Source organism: Chamaea fasciata, unplaced genomic scaffold (genome assembly GCF_029207755.1).
Source record: "Chamaea fasciata isolate MVZ Bird 193981 ecotype frontalis unplaced genomic scaffold, bChaFas1.0.hap1 SCAF_4, whole genome shotgun sequence".
Lineage (NCBI taxonomy): Eukaryota > Metazoa > Chordata > Aves > Passeriformes > Sylviidae > Chamaea > Chamaea fasciata.
The window spans coordinates 36,728,985-36,755,888 of NW_027094089.1; the positions used below are offsets into that span (position 1 = coordinate 36,728,985).

The 26,904-nt window shown below is 37.9% G+C and overlaps 1 protein-coding gene across 2 annotated transcripts in view; it reads right to left on the reverse strand.

Moving 5' to 3' along the window:
* SKIC3 (SKI3 subunit of superkiller complex) overlaps positions 1-26,904 on the reverse strand; it is a 48,217-nt gene that overhangs the window by 6,185 nt on the left and 15,128 nt on the right. For both annotated transcript variants that reach the window (XM_066181291.1, XM_066181292.1), the window contains exons 12-38: positions 26,795-26,881; positions 26,603-26,706; positions 26,365-26,491; positions 24,996-25,175; positions 24,457-24,581; positions 23,733-23,986; positions 21,910-22,012; positions 20,993-21,169; positions 19,997-20,141; positions 19,757-19,835; positions 19,581-19,642; positions 19,407-19,463; positions 18,266-18,334; positions 17,275-17,349; positions 16,513-16,654; positions 15,218-15,311; positions 14,560-14,637; positions 13,119-13,243; positions 11,314-11,437; positions 9,633-9,851; positions 8,787-8,859; positions 8,007-8,060; positions 7,789-7,900; positions 6,428-6,556; positions 5,868-5,989; positions 3,180-3,338; positions 683-835 (exon numbers count right to left, since the gene is read on the reverse strand). In XM_066181291.1, coding sequence (XP_066037388.1) covers positions 683-835; positions 3,180-3,338; positions 5,868-5,989; positions 6,428-6,556; positions 7,789-7,900; positions 8,007-8,060; positions 8,787-8,859; positions 9,633-9,851; positions 11,314-11,437; positions 13,119-13,243; positions 14,560-14,637; positions 15,218-15,311; positions 16,513-16,654; positions 17,275-17,349; positions 18,266-18,334; positions 19,407-19,463; positions 19,581-19,642; positions 19,757-19,835; positions 19,997-20,141; positions 20,993-21,169; positions 21,910-22,012; positions 23,733-23,986; positions 24,457-24,581; positions 24,996-25,175; positions 26,365-26,491; positions 26,603-26,706; positions 26,795-26,881 — 3,228 coding nt within the window. The remainder of the gene's footprint in view (positions 1-682; positions 836-3,179; positions 3,339-5,867; positions 5,990-6,427; positions 6,557-7,788; positions 7,901-8,006; positions 8,061-8,786; positions 8,860-9,632; positions 9,852-11,313; positions 11,438-13,118; positions 13,244-14,559; positions 14,638-15,217; positions 15,312-16,512; positions 16,655-17,274; positions 17,350-18,265; positions 18,335-19,406; positions 19,464-19,580; positions 19,643-19,756; positions 19,836-19,996; positions 20,142-20,992; positions 21,170-21,909; positions 22,013-23,732; positions 23,987-24,456; positions 24,582-24,995; positions 25,176-26,364; positions 26,492-26,602; positions 26,707-26,794; positions 26,882-26,904) is intronic.

The following is a 26,904-nucleotide window of genomic DNA, read 5'->3' on the forward strand; positions in this document are numbered from 1 at the left end:
TCTCAGGATATATGGAGTTGCTTTGTATAATTTGGATTACAGCTGGGTAAGTCATTAAAATGTGAAAAAGCATTAGATCAACATTTTACAGTAGGCTTTAAATTCTTGTAGTGCACTTCAAGCTTCTAGAGAGACACTGCTTGAAGAGGATAAACACTTGCCAAGACCCTGAGTTATGTTCACCTTGTCTCCCAGTGCAAGTAATAGAATACTTTTCTTTATTCCACAAGATCCAAATCCTTTAGATTATTCTTTGACTTAAGTGCAAGGCATAATATCTGGAAATGACCATACACAGAAAAATCCTTGAAATATGACTGACTTTTCCAGGCACCAGTGAAGATAAAGTATTTGTTGAGGCAGTTGTCTGAACAAGAGGACAGACATTTTAATGATACGTCAATTTGGATGATGAAACTAAAACTGTTATACACAAGTCTTACTGAGCAAGTGAGCCTCTTAGGCACAAAGTGGTTCTATGTGACTACTACACTGTAGCCTCTCCTACAAACACACGTTCTAAGAATATGCCACTGCCCCTTGACGTATGATTTTATCCTCTAGCTGTGATTCATAAAACATGAAGTAATTTCAACAGGGGCTTCATTTAACAACTACAGAAGCCTTGTATCCCACCTACTTCTGTTAAAATCACGCAGTAATGTTACATTGGTTATCCTACCATGCAGATTTCCAGTGCAAGCATAGCTAGCTTGAGCAGACTGGATAACTTCCCGTTCCAGCTGCCCTGCTGCGATGCCAACTGCAGACTCTTTCTGTAACACATCTCTGCTCCAGTCATCATTCTCTGAGACTGATATATTTTCGCCAGCCACTGAAAATAAACATCCAACAAAATCAGTTATGGAGCTACCAAAATACACTCAGGTAATATCCAATTTATGAGAGTACCACAGCATACTATTAGCTAAAATCATACACCCAGCCCTCATTCCAAAAACGTACTGTGCATTGCCCTGCAGGAAAATTAGTCTGCTGCAGAGCTGGCAGTACACCTCACTACAGTAACTTATTTTGAATTCCCTAGCCCACTCATGGGCTTTTTTTGATAGATTCTCTCAGCTGCTGCCTGCTCTGCCAGCACAAGATGTCCTGGATTTCCTCATGAAGAGAAGGAAAAGGATTCTAGCTTCTCTATCTTTAATTCTGTAGTCATCACACATTTTTTGAAACAGATGCAGCCACATTTGCAAATCCTTGACATGTACATGATTTGCATGAAGATGTACAAGCCATATTTAGAAATATTCTTTGCTGGATCACCAAGTAAACAAAGCAATTCCCTTGCTTTTGAGCAAAGGCCTCTAGACTTTTCCTAGCTAAAGACTGCCTGGTGTTAAAAGGTGCAAAAATTGTTAACCCTTTCTGGTGCATAGAAGTTACTTCCAATTACAAAGAGAAACACACTGGAAAGTACTAATTAGCACTAGTGAGATTGTGCATTCTTGACATCAAGCTGCACACCTGCTTTTTAGAGTAAAACTAATTCATGTGCAGAAAAAAAAAGCTTCCTTCAGTCTTAGCTTTTTGCAGCTGAAGATGTCTAGCACTCTAGTGCTAGACTAGTGCTGCAACTCTAGACTAATAAAGAAGAGAATCCTCATGCAAAGGCACAAAGGCAGCTTTGACAGATCTGCTTTTCTCTATTTTCCTGACAAGTCACAGCACAAAAAGTAGAACAGCCATCAGAACAGCAGTCCAGCAGCACTCTTAAATCTAAATTCTTATTTTTGTCTAAATAAGAATTTAGACAAAAGCCAAAAATTTAACCAGAAAGAAAAGTTAATGGTCCCTCTAATGTAGTAAAACCATAAAGCATCACAATGGATAAATCAAATTCATAGGAAGTCTAGAGACAGAAAACATAAAAGCATAAATTCATCCACTAGGAGCATATGTAGCAGCCAAGCTTTCAGAATGCTAAGCCCTGAGAAATACTTCCTTTAATTGAAGTCTAAAAAGATCTTCCTCACAGGTATCTTATCTGTGGCCTTGATTAAGAAGACCATAACAAATCATCCCCTCCCACTCCCCACATCACATGCACTCATTTTACTTATTCTCCTTGGGTAAGCAAGATAACTTGGCTATGCAAGGGATGCGTAAAGAATGTATACAAGCCCCTATTCAATTTTTAAAATATTAAAATAGAGGATATGATAATCTCTTGCGTGCCCCCTATTTTGCAAACTCAACCTAGATGAGTTCTATATTCAGAAAGATGAAGTCTCACAAATCACAGAAAAATACATCAAAAAAGCATCTTCCCCAGCAATAATGCTCCTGATGTTCCTGAAGAGGATCTCCAGCCTTCTAGGAAGTGAGATCATGATCTATACAGCAGCCTTGCACTGATCTTCTAAGAGTGAAATCAACTTCACTGAATCTTACCACAAACAGGGTTTTGTTTTATCAACAGGCAGAGAAGCATCGTAAGTCCTTCAGCTACATATAAAAGTTCACATAATTTTTCTAAACAATTTTCTACTTATGTTGGTAAAGACAGATAATTGGTAAACTAAAAAACAGCTGCAAAAAATAAACATATTTGGTGCTGCACCACCAAAAGGATCTCTTGGCATGTGTGTGACTTCTCAGATTGACTCATAGAAGCAGCATATGAAGTGAGCTTTAGCACTTTCATCTCAACTAAAAATGATCACTCATCCTGTCACGGAAGGGAATTAGCAAACAATGTTAATGGGAGTGATTCTCTGCAGAATCAACTTACTCAAACGAGCAGTGACACCTGAAGTCAGGACATTATGGAGAAATAGACTTATTCAGGTTTTAAGACCCAAAATAAATCATGTCAGGAGACCCTTTAATTCCATTTATTCTTATGGGTTATGAAGTATTTTATTGGTTTCTGTTCAAACATCAAATCACAGATCCCTAAAGACAGGGATCCCATGCATTTATCTCAAGCTTTTAATTCTCCTGTCTCCACGTCTGCTTGTTCTTTCTAGCAGTCCTTAATATTTCAACTTTTATAAAAGTTAACATGATGTTTCAACTTTGGAACAAATAGAATTTAGGCTTTTTTTTCTGTCACTGACTGTAAGCAGGCAAGTAAAATCAAGCAGTAAAATAAACACTCACCCTCTTATAGCAGGTGTGAGAGTGGCACACCAGTCAGGGAAAAGATTCACACTTACTTGCCAGGCTGCAGCTGAGGATGAACTGGACATGACTGTTTTGCGAAGTTCCTCCAGGATGTTGTCTGGAAGTTCTTTGTGAGACTGCAACAGCTGCTTACACTGAACTTGTCTCAAAAGCAAAAACAGAGCTGGGTGCTCAGGGCAGCTTTTTAAACCCTAAAACCAAAAGTCAGAATTATCATCCCCCAATATCAAGGATACTTACATTTTTCCATCCTGTTCTTTACAGAAAACAACACTGAAAGCATTCTCAGGAAGCTTGAAACATAGCATTTTTCTCCTCCTCTGCACAAAGGAGTATTCCAGAGACATACTGATAAAACAGGTAACATTTTTTCTGTCCTCAAAATGCATTTGAAGTCTAAGCTCAATTTTGTACATTTCTTACTCTTATAGGTTACTGAAAGACAGCTCTCACTTGATTTGACAATTATTACGAGTTTTGGGCCTATTAATTGTTGGGGGTTAGGTTTGTTCCTTCTTTCTCTAAAGAATTTTTTCCCCACAAGTTACCAAGGAGACCAAGTGTTGGATACTTGAGAGTACTTAACCGAAACAAAGAGGTGGACAAAGGTGGAAGGGGGAGATAACGCAGGTAAAAGACAAGGCTTGAGGCAGCTGCTGGCTTTTCTTTTTCCGGTGTTCGGGGAGGGAGCGAACGGCTGTTGCTGGCTGGAAGAGTTCCACTGTGGCCAAAGGGATCCAGTCCTGGGAAATCTACTATCACCGGTCCGGCCTGAATCCTGAGTTTTTCCCTGCCACCCGCGGGAGCTGGTCCAGGCACTGCCTCGCCTTCGGCTTCTTCGGCGCTGCTCCTCTTGCTACAGTGTGACCCTGCACCCCCTGCCTGCCGGGACACCCTGCCATCCCAGCTACCAGCCCGGGACTTTTCCACTGTTTCAGCTTGGTGCTCTGAGGATCCTGCAGGGACACTGAAACCAAACTGCCCTGGGTTTTGTGAAACAAAGCCCTCAAGGTTCTTGGTACTGTTGTCGTTTGTTATTAATGCTGTAGTTGTTTGGTGGGGGGGGTGGGGGGGGGAGGTGGTGTTTGTTTGCTTTGTATTACATACTAGTAAAGAACTGCTATTCCTATTTCCCAAATCTTTGCCAAAGAGCCTCTGATTGTAATTTAACCTGGCAGATACCTGTTTTCCCAAACCAAGACATTAACAGAGGCAAAAATCTGTCCTGGGGCTAAAAGGGACCTTGATTATGCTTCAAGCAATTCCAGTTCTCTCAAATAAGGCACTTTATTGCACTGGAACAGAAGCACTTAACTAAACATTTCCTTTTCAGTAACAGCAGGTACCCAGAGAGTATTTCTCTGAACAAACACAAAAAAGCAAAGACAGAAAACTAGCTATCAGTCACTTTACTCTGCTCAGGTTAACCATGTGAAGCTTCTGCAAACCTCAATGCATATTATTTTCCATGCTGGAATCACAATACTTCCAAGAATTTTAACTCAAACCAGATTTGTTTTAATAAACAATACTTGTATTTTTCACACATTTTTTACCAAAGTATGTTGTCTGTGAATCCTTCACAATTGAATAACAGCAGTGTCTGACTCACCACTCCCAGTTATACTGCTTTCTGAGAATTCTGGGGTCCAAAACTGCCCCTGACAGTTTGTGGTAGTAGGGAATGCTATCTTTTTCCTTCACTAATTACAGACATTGACTGCCCTCTCCCCAGGCTATTTAATCAAACAAAAATCAACAAAACCCAAGCAAAATCCACCAAAACCTTCCCCCCCCCCACAAACTGGGGGAAGGACAAATCTTGAAATCTCTCTGACATATCTTGAGATCTCTGATCATTCTTAACGTAAGGCAGATCAGTAGACATGTTGGCCTGAAAAGGAAAACATCTCACCAAGCAAACAAAGAGGCAAGAAAGTACTTATTCCTGAAAACCAGCATGTTCTATCAATCTTTTTGTCTGTTTTTTTTTTCCTTTTTTTTTTCTTAACTCCCATCCACTTTAATGAAATATACCAAAAACAAGGATCACATTTTCATGTGATTAGTAATTTTCCTTAATGAAAATCAGAGACGTGTGCTTTTTTGCTTATCTTTTGCCAAGCCTTCTGCTCATGAACACCTTCTTGAATGCTGCTAACAGCCCAGCTCCCCTCCTTAGCCATGTTGCTGCAAGACTTTTTTTTTTAAATAATTAAACTTGTAGCATCCACTTTGGGCTCTGAAACAAGGTACCAACACAATCCAGAAGAAATCTAAGTCCCATGTATGTCTCCTACCCTGACTTGTTGCCCTGAATTTTTGTAATGTTTTGCTTAATTCTAGGCAGGAAGAAGAGACTTCAGCTTTATCATGACACACACGACTTGTTTCAACTATTAATGCAGCTTTGGTGTTGCAAACAGTATATTGGGGTGGCGAGAATGTCAACAATCAGTTCAGTTGGTCAGAGCATGGTGTTAATAATGCCAGGGTTGAAGGTTTGATCTCCATACAGGCCATTACCTTAAGAGCTGGACTTGATGATCTTTGTGGCCCCCTTTCAACTCAGAATATTCTGTAATTCTGTGAACGACTGTATTTTGTAGCTCTGATGGATCAGACAGTTGCTAATTCAAACACTACCTTCCTGCAAAATGCACAAAAATAATGGCCTCTATACAATTTTACCACAATCTGCCAGTGTGACACCATCATACCTTGTTGCAAAGAGCTTCAGCTTCTGATAGTTTACCAGTCTCCTCTAGACTGGTAATAGCTTGACAGAGACACCAGTCTTCAAGAGTACGGACATAATTATGTGGAAGGTTACTTTCTCCAGCTGCAAAGACAGACAACACACTTAAACTAAGATTAGTGTTTATGCTGTGCTATTGTACCATGGTCACAGGGCCTAGATCTGGTAAGGGAGAACTTTTATGAGTTTTAACGTGACATGGCTTCATTCAATAGTAGGAACATTGAAAGATGGCAAAATTAAAAGCAAGAGGGGAAATAAGCACACACAATTTGAGTTAATCATTTGAGACCAACCAAACATGGAATTTTAATTTCAGTTTTCAAAACACTATGGACATTGAGCAAGACTGAGCATCTCCTAGAAGAGCTACAGAACTCAAAATAACTTCAGCACTTTCATGTAAATACTGCTGCTGCAATGTAATACACCCACAACCTTCATGGGTATAGGCATGAAGAGTATTGTAAGCATTGCTTAGATAATTTTGCTTCTTTAAAATAGGAAACTCATATAGCTTACTTTTGGCTGAAACTGTAGACACAAGTGTCATCTCTAGACCTGTTCGTTTTGGTTCAGTGTTGTTTAGACAGACAACAGTGTTTTCAGCGTGGCAGGCTGCCATTAACACTGCCCAAGCAGCAGGATTATCTAGAAAAGAAGGGTCAAAGGGAACTCATATCCATTCTAAATATGCTGGTAGTACACTTAAAATGGTCTTTACCAGATAAACCATAAAAGCATACCTATGAATGGAACCATACACTGTAAATAAGATACCAACAGTAAGAGAAGTAATTGAGCTCAAACCAAGAAAGGTGATAACTCCTTGCTTCTAACTAGTAAGATTCATCAAATTATAAAATGAAGATGCTGTTCCTAAAGCCAACTTCTGTATTTTTCACAGATAGTTTCAGTCTGCGAACCTGAAGCTGCCAGTTTATTTTTGACCACACAGATTAATCTTGGCTATCACTGAAGAGTTGTAACAAAACTCAAAGTAGCAGCAAAAACCCCAAGATGCCCAAGATCCACAGCTTTCAGTCACACAGACTCAGTCTCTTCTTCCTACCAGAATGAAATTTACACCAATAGGTGTCTACTTCCACTGCCAGCTAGTTCCTGTGTCAACCTCACCTGTAAGTAGCCCTGTGAAGAACACATACTACTGTAAGAGCAACCTCTGTCCTGAACTGGACAGAACTCAGTTAAAGACTTTAACAAAGTAAAATGTAAAGTATACTGCTTTTAAATAGCAGACATACACTCATATTTCCTTTACGAAAGTAATTGAAATTTTTAACTTGCAAGCCACCCTTATGCTTCAGAGCAAAATGACTGTACAAGAAGCAATGTTTTATTATTTCACTATCATGTACAAATCAGCAATTGAAAACCTCACCAGGCTTGCACTTCATATGCTAAAGAAAGAAGACCATGTAGTAAGACAACCATATAGTTCTCTATCTCTTCGTAATCTACACATTTTAACAGAACCCTTCTAATCCAAAATCTCAAGGTAGATGAATAATTCTCTTCTGTCTGGTGTTGCATACTGAGGGAACATAAGTTTTTCAATTTTGTCTAGTATACTAAATAATACCTATGTCTTTTCCTGTTGAGAGACTAAGAAATTGCTCATTGTTTAGAACAAGCTTTAAAACTCAGTGATATTTTTCTTACTGTCTGGCTTAATTCCCATTCCAGTAAATCTGGAGCAACAGTCACAATTTCCACTCTAAACACTTCCCCCAAAATATACATGGATAGCCATAAATAACAAATCAACCCAACAACAGTAGATTTTACTTTAATTCAGTAATTTTTGCTTCTCATGAATAAAAGGACAAACAATCACTACTATGTTTGAGAACAAGAGTAACCTGGACAGACATGGATGGCCTTCTGAATATTTTTGAGAGGATTGTTTTTCTTATCTTCTAACATGTGACATCCTGCTACCAACTGATTAACGGCAATATTCAGCAATACTTCCTATAAAACAGAACATAAGAGTTACTTAACATTGTAAGTGATCAGACAGAACTAATTTTAGGACTGTTTATGGAATTACAAAATCTTCATTTCAAGAAAGGCAAACCTTTCCATTGTTTACATCAAGTGTATGTGCAACACTTCCTGCCACAGCTCCTCCCTGCAAGATAAAAAAAACCAAACAATTGATTTCTTTACATGGCTTATTAATTTTATGCAAAATATAATGCCAAAATATTTGTACCTTTGTGATTCACAAGTACAAAATTTATACGTTGAGGCAATGTCCTTTCTTACAGCATGATCTTTTTATAAAAAATTAGCAAGAGACATTCCAGATTAGATTTTATCCATATGATGGTTTTCCAGTTTTAACCCCATATTGAAAAGAGTTTGTTTTCAGGTGCTATATCTGTTTATATAATTAGCATAAATTAAGACAAGGAGTATTTCTTTGGAGGAAAGCTACTAATAAGCAGAAAAGTGGCAAGAAAACACTGACTAATGTGAAAACTGAAGATGACTACATTAACCAAATTAAACACAGGTAAATCTTAATATATATATTTATTTACATAAACACATCTCTATAAAACTAAACAAAAGAAATTACACACAGTGTAGTCTTTTATTGTCGGCATAATTCTAGCAGATCCTCCCTCTAAGTTTATTTCCAGAACTGTTACCTCATGGAAGATGCAAATAATGGTACATAAATTCAGTATGTGGCTGTGCACTACTCTGTATGTAAGCCTTAAGTTTTCATATTAACTGGGGAAAATCCACACACTAAAGGGTGAGGTTTTTTTCAGTTAAGAAACAACACAGACTACTTGTAATGTAAACAGCACACATGTATTATACTTACTTTCAGCAATACACTTACTTTTGGCTTTTTTAATGCATACAGTGGAACTAGTTGAGACAGGAGAGACCAAAGGGCAGGATTATCAGGGTAACTAAGGAAAGAAAAGGGTATTAGACTTTCTGGTCTTCCAGGACGTAGCGGGCGCTTGCTACAAATACCAAATAGACCTTTTTCTATTAAGAAAACAATTTTTTATCCATGAGTAAAAACAAACAACACAATGTTGAAATTATACTGCTAGCTAAAGAAATAAAATGCACAGGATGCATATTCATAGAAAAAAACCCAAGCTTTAGCACTACAAGTCTTGTCTTCTTACTATGAAGAACAAGGAATTTTAATTGTAGTTGGAAACAAAAAATGCATAAAAATAAGTTTCCAAAAACACGTGGAGAGACTATGATGTGTGCCTTCCCCTTTGAAAGGCTCAGAATTCTACAGCTAATCAAATCAAATTTAAACAGACACTTAGCTAATGGAACAAACAGTTTCAAAGGCTGTTAAAAAAAATTAAATAAAAACCCAAGGGACTTTTCTAGGCTGAAGGTTATGCTACATAGGATGAAAAATGCTTTCAGAGAAGAGTAAACTAACCTAACTATCAAAAAAGCCAAAAAAACAAACAACACAAACAAAATCAGAAAACACTGAACAAGCTATGAAACTTTTGCTATTTGATTCCAGAAATAAGAAAGCAAACTTGTCAGCTAAAGGTACAACCTTAGGTGAGGACTTCACCTCTGAAAATTTTTTTTTTCAAAATTTTTTTTAGAATAATGATTCAAATAAACAGGTTTGCTTACTCTTCAATGTAATCAAAGCAGTACATTTACAAGGCAATTTAAAGCAAGACAAACCGTATACCTGCGTATTGCTTTGGAGACTTCCCTCTGGATTGCCACATTTCTACCTTGTAATGCATAAACAGCAGATGCAATGAGACACCTCTCATAAATCCCATCATCCCCTTTTTCATGCTTCAGTAATTCTTTTAGGGCTGCTGTTGCAAGTGTTACATCCTGCTTTACCAATCCCAGTGTGCACAAAGCCTTCAGGCTTTCCATACTAGGTTCCTTTAATGAGCTGTTGAATCAGAGAGAGGGAAAGAGAATTATTTTGGAGCCAAACTAAACTTAGAGTTAATTTGAAAGTTCTTGTTGCTTTTGAGTCCTCTTGCTCCTAGGCATCATGAAAGTTATACAGAATGAACACTCTCACTGTGGAATCCTGGATCAGGCTAGATCTATATCCTTGAAGACCAGGTGACTACAGGCACCTAATCAAGCACTTAGTGATTATTTTTGCCTTCAAAACAAGACAAGAATGTAAACTTCTGATTCTATGTTTTGTTTTCAGTCCCTAGCAAGAAAAAAATAAAAGCTGTTAATCGAACTTGAATAGCCACAAAAAAGACCCTTTAACAAGTAGGAAATGGTGTTTTATCATACTAGTTATCCAGACATACTCATTGTTAAAAGTCTCCGTGCTAAACTGGTTATGAGAAATCAAAAAGGTAACCTCAGGTTCAAGGTCCCACTTGGGCACTTCAAGTCATCTAGCACAAATTCCAGTCAAGAGACACAACTGTCTATTGGACCAGAATGCATAATTTTTGTTCCTATTAGTAAAATCCACCATGTACGTTTGCGTGCCTATGTTTCCAATCCAGATCTAGACATATTCACCGTGATGTTTCTTTCCTAAGCCACTCACTACTTTTTTTTTTTTTTGTGTGTGTGCGTGTGTGTGTGTGGTTTTTTTAAAACACAAACAAATAACATCATTAGAAACTCTCACGGTTCAGGTTTATGACAAAAATAGAAGTCGGCAATGATTTATAAGACATAGGAAACCAGCTTCCTAGCCAACTAATCATCCATTACTTGGGATTTAGACTGTTTTAGGTAATGGACCTCCATTATCTTAGTAACTTCAGGAGTTGGCTGGTAAGATGAGCGCTGCACTGCCACTGCCAGAGTTCTCTACTTACAGAAGGCTGCCCCTGAGAGGTGAGATGGTAACTCTTAATCTGTAGCTACTAGGAGGTTAACGATGCACAGGCCTCCACAGATCAGGCATTCACCACCACCTAATTGCACAACTAATAGAGATCTGTTCCTTTTCATGGGAAAGATACAGGACTGTCCTGGTCTATATTGCTGGGAACACAATCATTTCAGAGACTTCTGACTATCTGAACTGAAATTATTTTCATTGCTCACTCAGAGTTCTTACAGCTAAAGAGCAAAAATACCACCTGGGGCATAGGACAACTACAAAGTAATATTATCTTAAAGGATAAAGTTTTCAAAACTACCATTTGGACATCCAAACTGCTCAGCTCTTCCACTCAATACTGCTTTAAGAATGTGAAAGACACAGATCATAAAACGAAGATATATCACATGAATAAGTACACTGCATCCATTTCTACTTTTATGCTGCAATACACAAAGAAAATATCCACCTGAGTTCCCACAAAAAGGAATTTTGAGGATTCAACAGTACAATAAAATATCACATTCTGATTATTTCCTCAACTCACCATTTAAACAGCAGTGTCTTTGCAGCATCCACTTTGTTCAGCTTATATTCTATTATTGCCATGGCAGTCAGGATATGTGCTTTATCTTCTTCAGACTGGGCAACAGACAAGGCTTTTTCATAGGCTGGTAAAAATTCAAAACTCAGAATTGAGGTAGAAGAAAAAACAAAACCTTTGTAAAGCCTTTAGGATAGCACAATATTAGAACAAAGAGACACTTTAGGTTTAGGATTACTGTATTTTTCCATCTCAAAGCATAAGCAGAAGACAAAAAAAAGTTGACTAAGATTTTGGAAGTAACTGTGTTTGGATATACCAGATTTACTGTTTAGAGCCTGGGAGTCGCTTAACACATAGCAAGTACGAACAGAAATGAAAAGCAGCATTGGGATATTCAGAAAAAGCCTGCAAGAACATGGTAGAAATACTTCCCTGTGATAGTTTATTTATGAAACAATAGTTCAGATGGGCACACTCATTCCAAATAAAATATAAAACCATTTAAAACACTGAGCTTACTGTTCCTTTGTGAGCACTTACACTTCTACACTGATCATTGCATATATCTTTTTCTGAAGTTCCACATCTCAGAAGCGCAGAACATGACAGTACAATTATATTTACCACTAAAGCAAAGTGAACGACACATTAATCTCCTATCACAGAATCAAAGGACAATTAGGGTTGGAAAGGACCTCTGTGGATCAACTCCTCTGCCTCAGCAGGGCCACCTACAGAAGGTGATACAGGACCTTTACAGGTGGGTTTTGAGTATCTCCAGAGGGGAGAAACTCCACAACCTCACTGTGTAGCCCATTCCAGAGCCATCCTCAATCTAAAGAACTTCTTCCTCATGTTCAGGTGTAACTTCCTGTGTTTTAGATGATGTCCATTATGCCTTGCCCTGCTGATGGGCACCACTGCAAAGCAGCTAGCACCACCCTCATAACACCTACTTTTTAGACATTTATATTGATGACATCACCTCCCTCTTCTCTCTTCTCAAGACCGCAACTGATTCTTCCAGGAGAATAATTTTATTTGAGAACACGGGAGGCTCAGAGAAAAACAGCTTAATGGACAAGAATCAAACACTTGAAGAAATTTATTTTTCCTTACTACATCTGAACAATACTAGCACCCTACTAATGGCCTAATGATTTTCACAGAATTATAGAATAGGCTGAGTTGGAAGGGACCCACCAGCATCAGGAAATACAACTATGAAGGACACTTGAAGAATCACACCATGTGCCTGAGACCATTGTCCAAAAGCTTCTTGAACTGAAGATAAAATTGGTGATGTGATGACTTCCCTGGGGAGCCAGTACTCAAGAACCCTCTGGGTGAAAAATCTTTCCTGATATTCAAACCAGACCTCCCCTGACTCAGCTTCAGGCCATCTTCTAGACTCCTGTCAATGGTCGTGAGAGTGAAGAGATCAGTTCACCCCTTCACTTCCTCATGAGGCTGAAGATCTTAATGAGGTCTCCTCTAAGTCTCCTCTTCTCTAGGCCAAACAAATCAAGTGACCTCAGCTGCTCCTTGTAAGGCTTCCCCTCCAGACCCTTCATCATCTTCATAGCCCTCTTCTAGATGCTCTCTAACAGCTTAATGTTTTAATTTTTATTGTTGTGCTCAAAACTGCACATGGTACTTAATACAAGGTATTAAAATAGTTGTGTTTATACTTATGCATTAAGACAGAAAGAGTAAAATACTGAATGTCAGCTAGGTCAGTTAGACAAACAAATTTTGTTAAGATTAACCTCAAGAGAAGTGTTCCATAACGCTCTGAATTTTACCTTTGATACTTTCTTCTAAGAGTCCTTTCTTGAAGTAAGCTAATGCTAGCCCCACAATACCATCAAACTCAGTTATGGGTATTGATGTGTAAACTTCAATGGCCTCATCACACAGCCCAAGAGCACTGTGAAAAAAACAAAACCAGTCACTGGTATGAAGGATGCAGCAACAGCTGCTATGATTCAGACAAACTGTCCTTGAGGACCAGCATCCTCTAGTCCATAGTAGTTTTAAGTAGACACCTAGAAAAGGAGAATATTAGGACAAGAATGTGCAGTATTCCCCACGCTTTCCCTATTACAGCTGTTACTCTCTCCATGATCTGTTGCCTGAAGAACAATTGATAGGAAAAAGTCCTCCACATCTGCATGACAGCTGTATATAAGGCTTAATGGTCATCACAGTGAAGGGGGAGAAAGTAGTAAAGCAGAAACATCAAAAAAGTAAATCAAGTTCTTTTTTTTTGCAAAAAAACCCCAGATTATGCACACAGACAGGAAAATGCATGCACAGAGAGATTACAGCATTCTTGTTCTAAGACCACTATGGAAAGAGCAATACAGGACTGTTTTTATTAGAACTACTTATCATTTACTAGAGATTTCATCTTGTGTAAGTTGTTCACATGAAATAACACACATAGAGCTTGGATGTGAGACTTCAGGAGTCTAAAGAGCTGCTCCTAAAATCTTCCCTGAAGTTAATGAATTATCACTTTGTCCCAATTTAGGAGTTTCAGTATCATGTACAGAAACTTAAGAGTATATGAGGTTTCCCTAGAGAGCTAACAAACATTTAATTAGTAGACCTTGAGCTATCTCATACCAAAGAGAAATTTGAAGGTCTACATACTTGTCCTGCATACCCTCAGAACCAGAAAGGCATCATGAAGGGAACCTAGAATTGTGAGTAGGATTACAGCAAAAGGGTTGATCAGCAGAAACGATCACCACATAAATGCACACAACACCCCAAGCTCACATGCTTCAGGTTATGAAAGTCAATACAAATTCAAAGGGGAGGTACAAGAGATTTTGAACAAACCTTGAAGCAGCAGTTTTATTCAGACTAAGCCTATTACATAGCTCAAGAGTCAAGACTGAAAAAAAAAAAAATCCCACAATTTATTTGTGGAGATAATATATTATATATACTACACTAGGGCACGTTAGTACCAAGCAAAGGATAAGGGAATCACTGATATGTTACAGTCTGTAAAGACATACAGCAATTCCTTGAAATATGATTTTTTTTTTAAATTACACTACCTATTTCTGGTGCAAATATGAAGTTCAGTCAAACCTGTCTACAGCTAGGAATAATGTTTAATAGATTATTTTTAGTAACCATCTTCCACCTTAAGCCTCACCATATTTTTACCACTGCATTCATTACCTCCAAAGCTGAAATTAGGGGCTCAGAAAGTCAACAGACACTTACCACAGTGACCTGCCATAGTTTTGCATTGCTGTATGGTATTTCTCAGTATCCTCTGAGTTTTTCAGCAGTGAAGCTGCCCTAAAATTAACCACAATGAATGTTACTTATCATCTGACTACAAGATGCATATTTTGAGAACAGTCTTAGAGCAAAATGAACAACTATTTTATGCAAAAGCTTTTCTATGCTAATTAAACAGAATTTATTTTACTGTTTTAATGCATCAACAAGCACGTTCACCAAATACTGTTTCATTTGACACCTTCCCCTCTTTGAAAAGAAGAGAGAAGGAAAAAAATCCCAAAACAAACCCAAAGGCCAACCACCTTTATTAATTAGAGTGGGATAGAGAATAAAGCTAAAACCAAGCTTGCCTTCTCCTTCAATTTCATTTAAATCCCACAAAGTGAATTAGTTAATGTCCTGGTAAGACATACAAGTCCTAGGACAATACTTTTCCAGTTCTGTGTTCTGCCTTTTCAAATTTGGAATAACAACATCTGCACACCCACCCCTACAATACATTTAGTTGAAATGTTCTGTTGAACCGAGAAAGCAAAGTTTATCTACGGAAAAGATAAGCCATTAAGTTTTTCAGCTGGTGCATGGAAAAGAGGTCAAGGAGCTTTTCTAAGCTTTCCAAGGGTGTACAGTTTACCTCTCATAGGCATAGGCTGCCTGCTGCTTTAAATGCAGATACTCATTCAAAAACCCAAACATTGTGAAAGCAGAAGCATCATCTGGATTTCTTTCTAGAAAATCGGAATTGACAATGTAGGAAAACAAGATCAGTAAGCTGTGGAAAAGCATTACAGAAACATTGCTACATTGAAGATACAGTACATGCACCAAACACTTTGCCAAATGCTTTTTTCAGTTGGTCACTAGAATAATTTTGACAGGCTTGCAGGCAAATACAGAAGAGATAGATGACCCAAAACATGACATCAGGTTGGCTCAAAAAATGTTTAAAATATTATGATGTAACATTAATGCATAATACACTCAATATACTTTATGCTTTTCGGCAGGCAGATTTTTTTTTTGTAATGAAAAGTATTCACCTTGCATTGACTCCAGGAAAATACTAGTAGAATCTCATGTTTCATTTTTAATACACTCTGAAACAGTTCTGTACAATGTGCTGTAGCATAGCTCTGCTTGAACAGGGAGGTAAGACCAGATGACCCATTATGGTTCCTTCCAAGATTAGTCATTTTGTCATTTTTAATTAATTGCTAAGGCACAAATTTGTCAGCTGTCAACTCATCTCACACCACTAACTTTTCTTCCCAGACTAGGAAGGAAGGCTCTCCAGAGCCCCCTAAAGAACAAGGCGCAAAGAAATACAGTTTGACATTCATCTCATTTACAGTGAGATGAATTTTCTAGCTCTCAAAAGTCAGCAACACATTATTCAAATGATTTATTTACAGGAACACTTGCAGACTAATGAAAATCTGCATTTGCTCTATCTGCTTTCCAGGCTAGACACACCCAATGGGGACGCTCCGTGCACAAAACTGGAGTCCATCACCTGCTGAAGGTTAACAAAATCATATGCTACACAGCACATAGGAATAATCCTTTGCCAAGCATCACACCACAGAGGCAGAGGATCTGGCATTTGTCTTCACATGTGCATACAGACACATGCAAAAGGAGTCTGAGAGCAAACACCCTCTGAGAAGCGTAACAAGGCTCTGGTCTGTATTTTCGCTGGTCTTTGAAACAGCTGGAAGGAGGAGGCAGACAGAACCCACATCCATTTCATCGTCGTGTGACAGGAAAAATTGGTCAGTGGTCTGCTTACCCTGTTTCAGTTTACAGCTAAAAAGCCTCTCCCCACCTTACCCAGACCTCTCTTGTCCAGAACTAATACAAGTGTTCTGTGTGTTCACTCTGAATGCATCTGTTAGGCGTGACAGGTTAAGAGGTATTTAAATCACGTACCTGTGTATTTGCTCAAGACCACTTGGGCTGCTGGTATAGCATTCATTTGAACAATGTTGTACAGATACAGTTCAGTGTTTCTGTTGGTTTTGTCCTGCAGCGTTGAACATACCCAGTGGGCATAGCCTTTTGCTCCCTCAGTCTCAATAAACAAACAGACACCCCCCAAATTAGGAATCATTAAACCTGCTCAAGATACAGCAAAATATTTACAGATTAAAATAATAATAATTCTATGCCTTAGGACAGAGTTTTGGCTAAAAATCTGCATCAGTGTTAAGCAGAAGAATATACCAAATTGAATTACTTCACACATACTTTTAACTTGCTCTCTGAGCAAAGAAAATTCTTACATTTTCATATAATGTGATGCATCACTGTAGGGACAACAGGCAAAAAAAGGCTATGAATTAGTAAGTCCTCCACTTTTTTTGGAACTCAGGGTCCTGGCAATATCCTTGCTCTCTCCAGAAATATTTTACACCTTTGATCTGTGCCCAGTTCTGCGGAACATGGAGATTGTTTCTCCATGACTTTTAGAGCTGATTTCTTGAACCCTTGGGACTAAAGGATTTTATAAAGCCTGCTATACAATACCAGTGTAAGTCAGAAACAACAACACAGAAGTGAGACAATCTCATCTGAAACATGGCTGTAGCTATTTCACTATTCAAGATACGCCTGTTTAAAAAAATAAATTATCCGCCAAGTAGAGAGACTGGATATACAAAAACTTCAGAAAAATACAACTGTTACACTTACATGCATACTGAGTTCAGTTGTGTGTCTAAAGAGATCCATTGTATCATAGCTGCCTATGGTCTCTGCAATAAGAGCCTAGGGAGAAGCAAGAGGTCCTGGGGTCATGTATTTTAAAAATTATGACATTGACAAAAACCTTAGCACATATTATGTCAGGCATATCTTAATCATTCAACATGAAGACACTTTCTTCTCATTGTCTTCAAGCAAGATTGGTTTTAAAAACAAAATGAACACAGGAGGAACACAAGCAGTCTCCACTGTACCAGTAATTTAAACTCTTTGTCTGCTACTCTACATTCTTCAGGACAAAGACTTGTGTGTATTAAAACAATTTATAACAATATCTGACATGAGCTGAACTTCAGTATTTGATGGTGTTAGGTCTTTCCTAGAATCCAGTTTTCAATTAGATATTATTAGCAGGTGAGGCAGCATGGGATTATGAAATTCACCTACAATGATTACAGAAGTCACAAGTATCCCAACTATTCACAGATGGCCTAGGTATCAGAAGGACCACATCAGTTCTCACTGGCAGGGAGGAATGGACTTCCCAGAAAATGAGAAGTGCTTTGTCCCAGGTACATTAGAAGCTTACTTATTCTGACAGAGGCATTAGAAAGGGGGACTGAGATGAGAGCTGGGTGGTACCATACAATGAACTAGTGGTATAGTTGAGGCTTGAAGTAACTATCACATTATAAAGACAGTGCTTTGTTGACAGTTGTCTATAAAAATCACAGAGCACAGTGATTGTTTTGTTAACAGTTTGCTAGAGAACTCACAGTATCAGGCAGAAAAACATATGAGTGTGTCTGATGAACACAGTAGCTTCCATTGTATTGCCACTATGGAAACACAGGAAGTAGAAGCTCCCTTAACTTAAAACATAATTTTTAGAAGCACGAATAAGTGCCAGTTATTTGGCTCAATTTTAAGTTCTCTGACAATTGGTTTTTGTGTGCAGTTTTATGATTTTTCATCATACCTGTCCAATCCAACACAACAGGTAAGAAGGTTCCAGAGACTGGGCTACCTTGAAGGCTTCATGAGCTTGCTGTAGAACCAAAGATAACACTGCTGTTGAACTGCCTGGCATGGTAACAGAGCACTTCTGAGTACACACAGGTATTAACATGTAGTAATATTAGAAGAGATCTAATGGACAGAATTAGGTCACTACGAAAAACATCTTCTATACCACACAGAACAATGCATTACCCAGACAAATAAACCAGTTTAGTCTTAAAGAAAATGAAAAAAAAAATTAGAGAACTTCACAATATCGAAGTTTCCCTCCCTTCTAAATATACTTCCTTCCCAGACAGAGAATTCATAAGCTAAATCAACCCTTGGAACAATTTAAAAATCTGACTCTTGGAGTATCCAGTTTTGCAAATTATCTTTTTTAAAATAAAAACGTATTTTCAATAGAATAAAACTGATTATCACCCACAAGTCATCTCCCTATGGACTACACATGCTTAAGAGTGCCTCCCTCAATTCAGCACAAGGTGAACCAAGTCTTAGTATTAGCAGACTTATCAGTAAGCAGACTGTAGTATCAAGCTATTTTTCTTAAAAATAATTCTGATCATCATATTTCCAATGAAAAAAAAATCTCTAATTCCAACCAGCAAACAAGACAGGATGTACTTTAACTGTATGACAGCTTCACGTTTCACTTAAGATGTACTCTAATTTTTCTCCAGAGAAACTTTGAAGATCAGAGCATTACAGTAAGTCATATATTTTCTGATGAGCAGAAAGTAGGTATCTGTGGGAACTCTAACACTGGGAGTTCAGTCCATGACCTACAACTAAAAGTTCTTGGCCAATTCTGGCATACCCTGGTTTGACTAACTGCTACTCTGTCGTTCCACTAAGTTTTCATTCCAGCTGTTGCAAAGCAACTTTGCCAATTAAGCAGAAGTTCACAATTCATTTAACCTTGGCTCCCCAGAACAAATTTTTAATTTACCTCCATTCCTCAAGTACCAATCTAATTTCTTTTGAAGGACATATATTTTTTGAATTTGAAAGGGACACTCCCATCCCCATATACACCCTTAAAAAAAAAAAAAAAGAACAGAAAGGAAAATTATACTTGAGGATGGAAAATAGATTACCTCAATGTTTCCAGTTACCAGATACAAAACCCCCAAGTTGGTCCAGGCAACAACATTCTAAACAGAATAAAGTTAAAACCAATATATTATTACACTCCTCAGAAATAGCAGTGCATCAGGGGAAACGTCTTGAATGCCCACTTGAAACAGATGGCAGCTGTCTACAGCACTTACAATTTGCTCAGCTTGAACAGATTTGATGAACGAATGTTGAGCAAGAGCATAATTCCCAATAGCTGTGGGAGAAAGAAAAAAGGAGACCTAGATGTAACTGAATTTCAAAACAACATTAGTCAAGCTGCCTTCTAATTTAGGACATTAGAGATCTAGGGCTGTCACTGAAGACTTACCACTACAAGAAGCAACTACACCAAGTGCATTCCAATAAAGATGATTTTTACTGTCAAGTCTCACAGCTTTTTTGAGACACTGGAAGAAAGTGAAATGTGGATTATAATGATTAGGAGAGCAAAAATTAAGACTTTATGCACTTACTTATTCAGAGATACAAGTTTTACTGTGTAGAGAGAGAGTATGCAGAGAAGCATAAATATCAATTTAGAGAATGTACCAGGAAATACAGGCAATACCTGCAAAGACTTCTCTAGCAGTTCACAGATCTCATTCATGTCAGTGCCCACTGCTATGAGGTGCTCCACTTGTCGATAATAATTTATTCCAAGATCACACCATATGCTAGGCAAAGACATCAGTTTTAAAGCTCTGCCATAACACCTACAGAAACATGAATCACAGAATCATCATTCCAAGTCTCTACATGAAGAGCAGAAAGCTGAAAAAGCATTCAAAAGAGTGCTTAAAAATCTAAATCAAGTAAACATGCATAAATACAAACAATACCAGACAAGAACTGAAAGCAAAAAAAACCAATAAGTACATTTTCATTCAGACATTTATTGTGTCTGAATCAGAAACATCCTGGTCTAAAGGCAATCTCTAGTGCTCACCACTTACAAAACCACAGGTGTGGTTATGTAGGTGTGTATTAAATCAAAGCTCTGTCAGTTACATTAAGCATGCTTTTACTTAAAACAAACATCACTCATTTAACAGTTCATCAGGCTTCCCCCTAGGAAGTATTTGACTTTACAGATCATGGTTGAGATTCACCAAGCAGCTGCATTTCTTGCCTTACAGATCCAGATGAAAAAAGCTCAGAGGGAGTCACAGAACAGCAAATTTATGCCATTTTTTACAAGAAAGAGGCAAAGACAGAAAGCTGAAAGTATTATTTTGAACTTCAGTTGTCCTGGTAGAATTAGTTAGCAAATACCACAACCACTGCATTTAAACAAGTGTGATTTGTGGAATAGCAGGGAGAATGTAGTCATGGGCCTGGAGACAAAAAGGAGAAGAGCAGGTGCTGACAAACTGTGGCAATACAGGAAACATACCCTGAAATAAGTAATGTAACCTGGAAGAAGCATGAGAATCTATTTGCCTAATATGCAGGTATCAACAGATCAGCATGTCTTTCATTTTCTACAAATTAAATATTCTAGAATACTTGAGACTCTATGGAGTCTTAAACAGCAGAGAAGCTCTTGACAATAAAAGAATATTACCTTCCTCCCAGTGTGAGAAGCTCAATTTTCTTCAGCATCTGTTTGGTTGCATTTTTACTCAGAAGGAATCCTAGTACTTGAACATTCACTTTGGCTGGTGAAATAACATGCACACTAGTACAGGTATCTCCTAACAGTTTCCAGAGGCAAGATACATCAGAACGGTACTTTACTGCCCTACAATTACAAAGAAAACACACACAAAAGCCACTCAGACACTTCAACATCCTTTTCTGAAAGAAAGTGCCACTTCAAAGAGTGGCACAACCTGAAAACACAGTTAATCAGTGAGGTGTTTGATTTAATCCAGTTTCTTCCTATTCAAGTTATAAGTCTAAGAGATCAAAATTTAAAAGAAAAGAACAATAAAAACCAATCAAACAAAAACACCCCAACATGTTAGCTGATTACATGCACTCCTGCATTGTCATATTACAAGACATTACTCATCCGCAGAAACTTGATGGAGTTTTTCACCTAACTGCACTTATTCTAAGGTTTAATTTAGGACGTCTTGTATGAAATGCAAAATAAAAAGACTGAGAGAAGGAAGGAATTGTTTTCCTCTTATCCATTATTTTTGGTAGGAATACACTACTCCCTGATCCATGTATCAGGAGGACTACACAAGAGAACTCTGTGTCATTTCACACTTTTTTTAGAATCAAATGACTCTGTATCTTTGAGAAGAAAAAAAAACCCAACAGAAACTCTCTAACTGTTATTCATTTAAGCAGCCTATGTTTAGAATCTGTTATTCAAACCACTTTTAATAAACACATTCTTACTTCTAGATCAGAAGCCCTAGCCCATTTGATTCAGTTTAACTGAAAATTATCAAACATTTAACTCTTATTTTTCTGCCTGTCAACCCACAATTCCAACAGAAATTAATTAAGTGAATATTTAGTACCAACCTTGTAAAATATGCAAGGGCCTGCTCTATGTAATCCACAGCCTTCCTATCAAAATAGTTATCAAGGGCTGATCTTGCTAGCATGAGATAACACTCACCAAGTCCTGAAAGTAAGAGAAAATATCCTCTGTGAAAAGAAATGCTTTTATGACATGCTTAAAAGCACAGCTGGGAAGGACCTCAGAAGCCTGGTCAGCATTCTGCCTTATGAAAAAGTTTATACTCTGCATACGTTGTAACAAAATCAAAAGACCCACAATGCTCACAACAGAGACTTTGCTTTTAATCTATCTTGTGAAGTGTCAACTGTAGAATCATTTGGCTATTAAAATAAACCTAATTAATGATAAAAAATAGCACTTAAGCTTTATTGTCTTAAAATATTAAGTAAACCCCTCCTGAGAAATCTGCTTGATTACATCTTTGACAAATACACCAACTTTCTGTTTACATGTGTCAAAAATCAATCCTGAGAAACAAAAAGAATAAAGAATGTCAGGGTAGGCAGAAGGGAAAGTCTTCAATGAAGGATACCTGAAGCCAACATTATTTAATCCTATTTATATAAGAATTTACTTCATAGGGTGTATTGGGCCTGGCTGATACTGAGTTAACTTGCCCCATAGCAACCCTCCTAGTACTGTGATATGTACTGGTAGCTGGAAAGGTGCTGATAAGACACACTGGTAAGTGTTTTGGCTGCTGATGAGGAGTGCTTGGAACAGCATCAAGGCAATCTTTCCAAAATTCCCTGCTTCAGCATTAGGCTGGGGGTGGTCAAAATCCTGAGACGAGATTCAGCCAGGACAGCTGACCTAAACTGACAAGAGGGATATTCCATACCACACCACATCTGTTCAGCCATAAAAGCTGAAATAAATGTGGAAGAGGTGGGGAGGGTGCACTTATTATCACATTTGATTTCTGGAGCAATGACTAGGCAGAGTGAAGTCCTACTTCATGAGAAGTGGCTGGACATCATCTGCTGATAGGAAGTAGAGAATAAATTTTGTTTTCCATCACTTCTTCATGTGGTCTTTGCATTTGCTTTATTAAACTTCATTTATCTTGACCCAAGAGCTTCTTCAATCTTATTTTGTCTTTTGTTCACATCCTGCTGAGAAGGGAAGTGACAGAGCAGCTTGGTGGGCAGCTGATATCCAGACAAGGTCAACCCACCACAACTGGGAATAATTCCAACTACTAAAAAGGAGCTGGATCATGTGCCACAATTTCTAACATTTTGGAAATAGTAACTGCTTGGTTTATGCATTTGCTGGTACCAGCAGCGATTCTGGATATGAGTACCATTCATTCTCGGTACTACTTTGACAGTTCTGAAGCAACCCTCCTCACACTATTGTAATCCTGCACCTATACCAAAACAGTGTTTTGCAAGAGTCTTTATCTTGGCCCCCTTGCAGAAGTCCCAAGATCATGAGCTTATCAGATGTCAAGATGCTCTGTAATCAAAAAACAAAATTGATTTTATTCCCCAAAATTACCCAAAAGATACACTAAAACAGAAGGAGAATAAATATTTAGTAACACAAAGTCAAAACACATTGAAAAGATGCACTGAAGTAACACCAGTACAGTTATTCTCTCAACTACTAGAGACTATACTTCTAACAACTCAATTCAGAAACTGTTTAAATTGATCAGAACAGTAGAAAATGAACACTGTTGGGACAGTCAAAGAACTTCACAGAGTTTTAAGAAGGTCCACCAAAAAAAAATACACCGAAAACCCCTCCAAAAGACTGAAACACCACAGTGTGTAAAGGAAGGAAAAGTGAACACTTTCAAATTCAGACATACTACCTTTCAGCGCAGGCACATAGTTTTCTGTCTTCTTTAAAATTTCTTGATAGGTAGCTATAGCATTTTCATATTTGCCTAGAATCTGCTCAAGTGCTGCAGCTCTGTAAATGCTGTACACAAGCCCTGGGTTCAGCTCACTAGCTTTCCTGAAGGATTTCAGAGCTGTTGAGTAGCTACCTCTGTTCAAGTAAGCTTCACCAAGAGACTCCCAGCAGTTGGAATCCTTTGGATCGGCCCTGAGAGCTGCCTGCAAACTGAAGATACCAAAATATAAATTTATTTAAATGAAATATGATACAATTTAAAATAAATTATTTCCTTTCATTGCATATGCTCAAGACACTAATTTTGCATTATTTACTCTTCAGGACACAAATGCACAATTACGTAGAACTTTTAAACAAAGCATAGTAGCTTTTTCATCTTCAGAGGGCATCAAACAATTTTAGGAATTGTATCTTACTCTGGCTATTCAGAGCTATAGTAGCCTGTCTGTGCCTGTCACCAGGCTTGTTAGTAGAAAGCACTGCTATGTTAATAAGACTACATGCTGTGAATTCTAGAACTGAAGAGAACTGAAGAGAGACACAGTTTGCTGAGACCCATTTCCCATTGTTAAGTACAAGCTAGAATCACCTAACTTATTTTGAAAACTTGCTATGAGCAAAGACCATATCATTGGGATGTGTAGAAAAGGATTTAAACAAACCACCAGTTGTCTTACTCAGCCACTGCTTGTGACGGCTGACCAGTTCTCAAGTAGTAAAGTCCACGATGAAGCCAGGCCCATTTTGCTGTACCAGGTCTTGCTTTTTCAGTTACTTCATTCAGGATTGACAGAGCAGTGTCCTAACAAAGCACCAAATGCCAAGTTAGTAAACAAAAAAACATTAAAAAAAAATTATTATGACTCTCTATGCTTTCCATAGCAGCAGGGTGGAGGATGGAAAAAAGAAGCTACACAAGCTAAATAAAGAAAACCCCCAGCTTTCTCTTTATGTTCCCTACTGAAAAAATCCATCTATATCACATGTGATGACTCCAGTGTTATGCTTGGTTCTCCCACCTTTCTCCCCAGATAAACTCAATTTGGAATTGGAACATAAAATTGAATCAAGTTCAACTATAAAAGCTGCTAAGCAATGACAGAACACTTGTTTCCTGATCTTAAATACAGAGGAAACCTGAAGTGATTCCTCAAAGAGGAGGATTTATAGAAGAACAACAAAACAGCAGTAATCTGACATTCTGAATGTACAATACCATGTCTCCAAGTTCCACACTTAGGTTGACAGCTGCTGTTCCAGATTCTTCATCTGTCTCATCCAGTTCAAAAGCTTTTCTATAGCAACCACGAGCTCTGCTTTTGTCTCCAGCAATGTCTCTGTAGTAGTTACCTAGATAACAAAAGGCACTTCCCAAGTAGCTGTCCAATTTTGCAGCCTTTAAGGAAATGAACACAACATCAGACAGCATTCTGACAGCATTATAGTCATAGACAGGTTCAGTGTTAACTACTTGTTCAGCCTCTGCTTATCAGTTTTAAGCCACATCTGTGATATATTTGAGCTATTGAACTTTATTTTAAAATTGCACAGATTACCTGAGCTTTAAATATCTGGAAAATCTGCTATAAATCTCATGACACAACATCTTCTACATAAAGTACTAAAATAGTTGTGCTAGGAGAAAGTAAATCTTTATGACATCTCAAAATTTTCATGTTCTACTCTGTTTCAATCATTATGTACATATTCTTACCACATTACATCACTATTAACTCCAGCCATTTCTGAAGCTTCAGTTCCTTCTTAGATGCGCTTGGGCAGATTTGTTTACAGTTAAGAAACCCAAAGCCTCCAAGCAGCAGAAAACAGCTTTGTCAATAATAATAAAGATTGAATAAAATGGTTTAGAACCAAAAGACCTGTTCAACTACATTTGCCATGATACTCTGCTGTTATTAAAGTGCAAACAGTAGGCAATGATTTGAGTTCCCAATACCTATCATGAGTAAAAACCATAAATATGGCGAGTCTACAGTGGCCAGAGTTTTATTTTGTATACTTCCAAGTTACTAATACAGATGTCAAGCTAAATCATTTGGATTCATGTTATGATCTATATTAGAGAAAAAGCCACAATTACTAAACCCTAAAGATTAGGAAAAGCATATAAATTATGGGGCTTTACAACTTACGTCCTTGGACAGACAGTGAAATCCTTACAAAATTCTCAACTTTTTTCCTTCATGTTTTTTCAATTTGAATTCTGCCCACCCCATTTCAAAAGGTCTTCAAAGACATATGCTGCATATCTAGAGGCCTCCACTTTCCAACCCCCAAGGAGAAAAGATTGAGGGAATCACCACCAAGTTTTGCCAGTTCAAAGGCCTAAAGAATTACCTGAAAAGAAGAAAACAAAAGCAGGGAGATTCAAGGTAACTGCACAGCTCCCTGCAATGCCTTTCTGCACAGCAGAACCTTGTTTATAGGCTCTGGAAGCTCATACATCGTATGTATGAGAAGAGAATATTCAAGTCTCTCATTCCAGTCAGTGTATTTCCATATTCGGCTTTTGATGTAGGAAAACACTAATTCTATATCACATCAACAGTTAAAGCAGTCTTTACCTTCAAGAACTGAGTGAGTGCTTTTCCTTTGTCTTTTTTTGTCTCATCATTCATGAACCAGTATGTGAGCCCCAGGTACTGATGATACTCTGCAGTTCCAGCCTTTCTCTCAATAGCATTTAGAAAACTAAACAAAACAAACACAGGTCAGGTCGGATAAATTCTCAAAAGCTGCAAAACACTATATTCTACCCTTCCATAACACTTCTCTGTTAGAAGAAAGAAAACAGAAGTCTACCTTTTTTCTGCCTGTTCATAGTTCTTTCGGGAATAATGGATGAAACCCTCTAGAGCATGGGCCTCAGCCAGGTGAGGATGGGACAACAGAAGTTCTTGTGAAATCTGCAAAATGATGTCATTTTTCCCTAGTTACTTCCTCTAAGAAACCAAGAATTGTACTTAGCTCACAGAAATGAGAAAAAATACTAACCTTTGAAGCCTGATCCATTAAACCTTTCTTTACATAAGCCTGACCCCTGAGAGCTAAAACCACTGGATCACTGCTTCCATCTACAATCTAGAAAACCAAGTAATAAACAG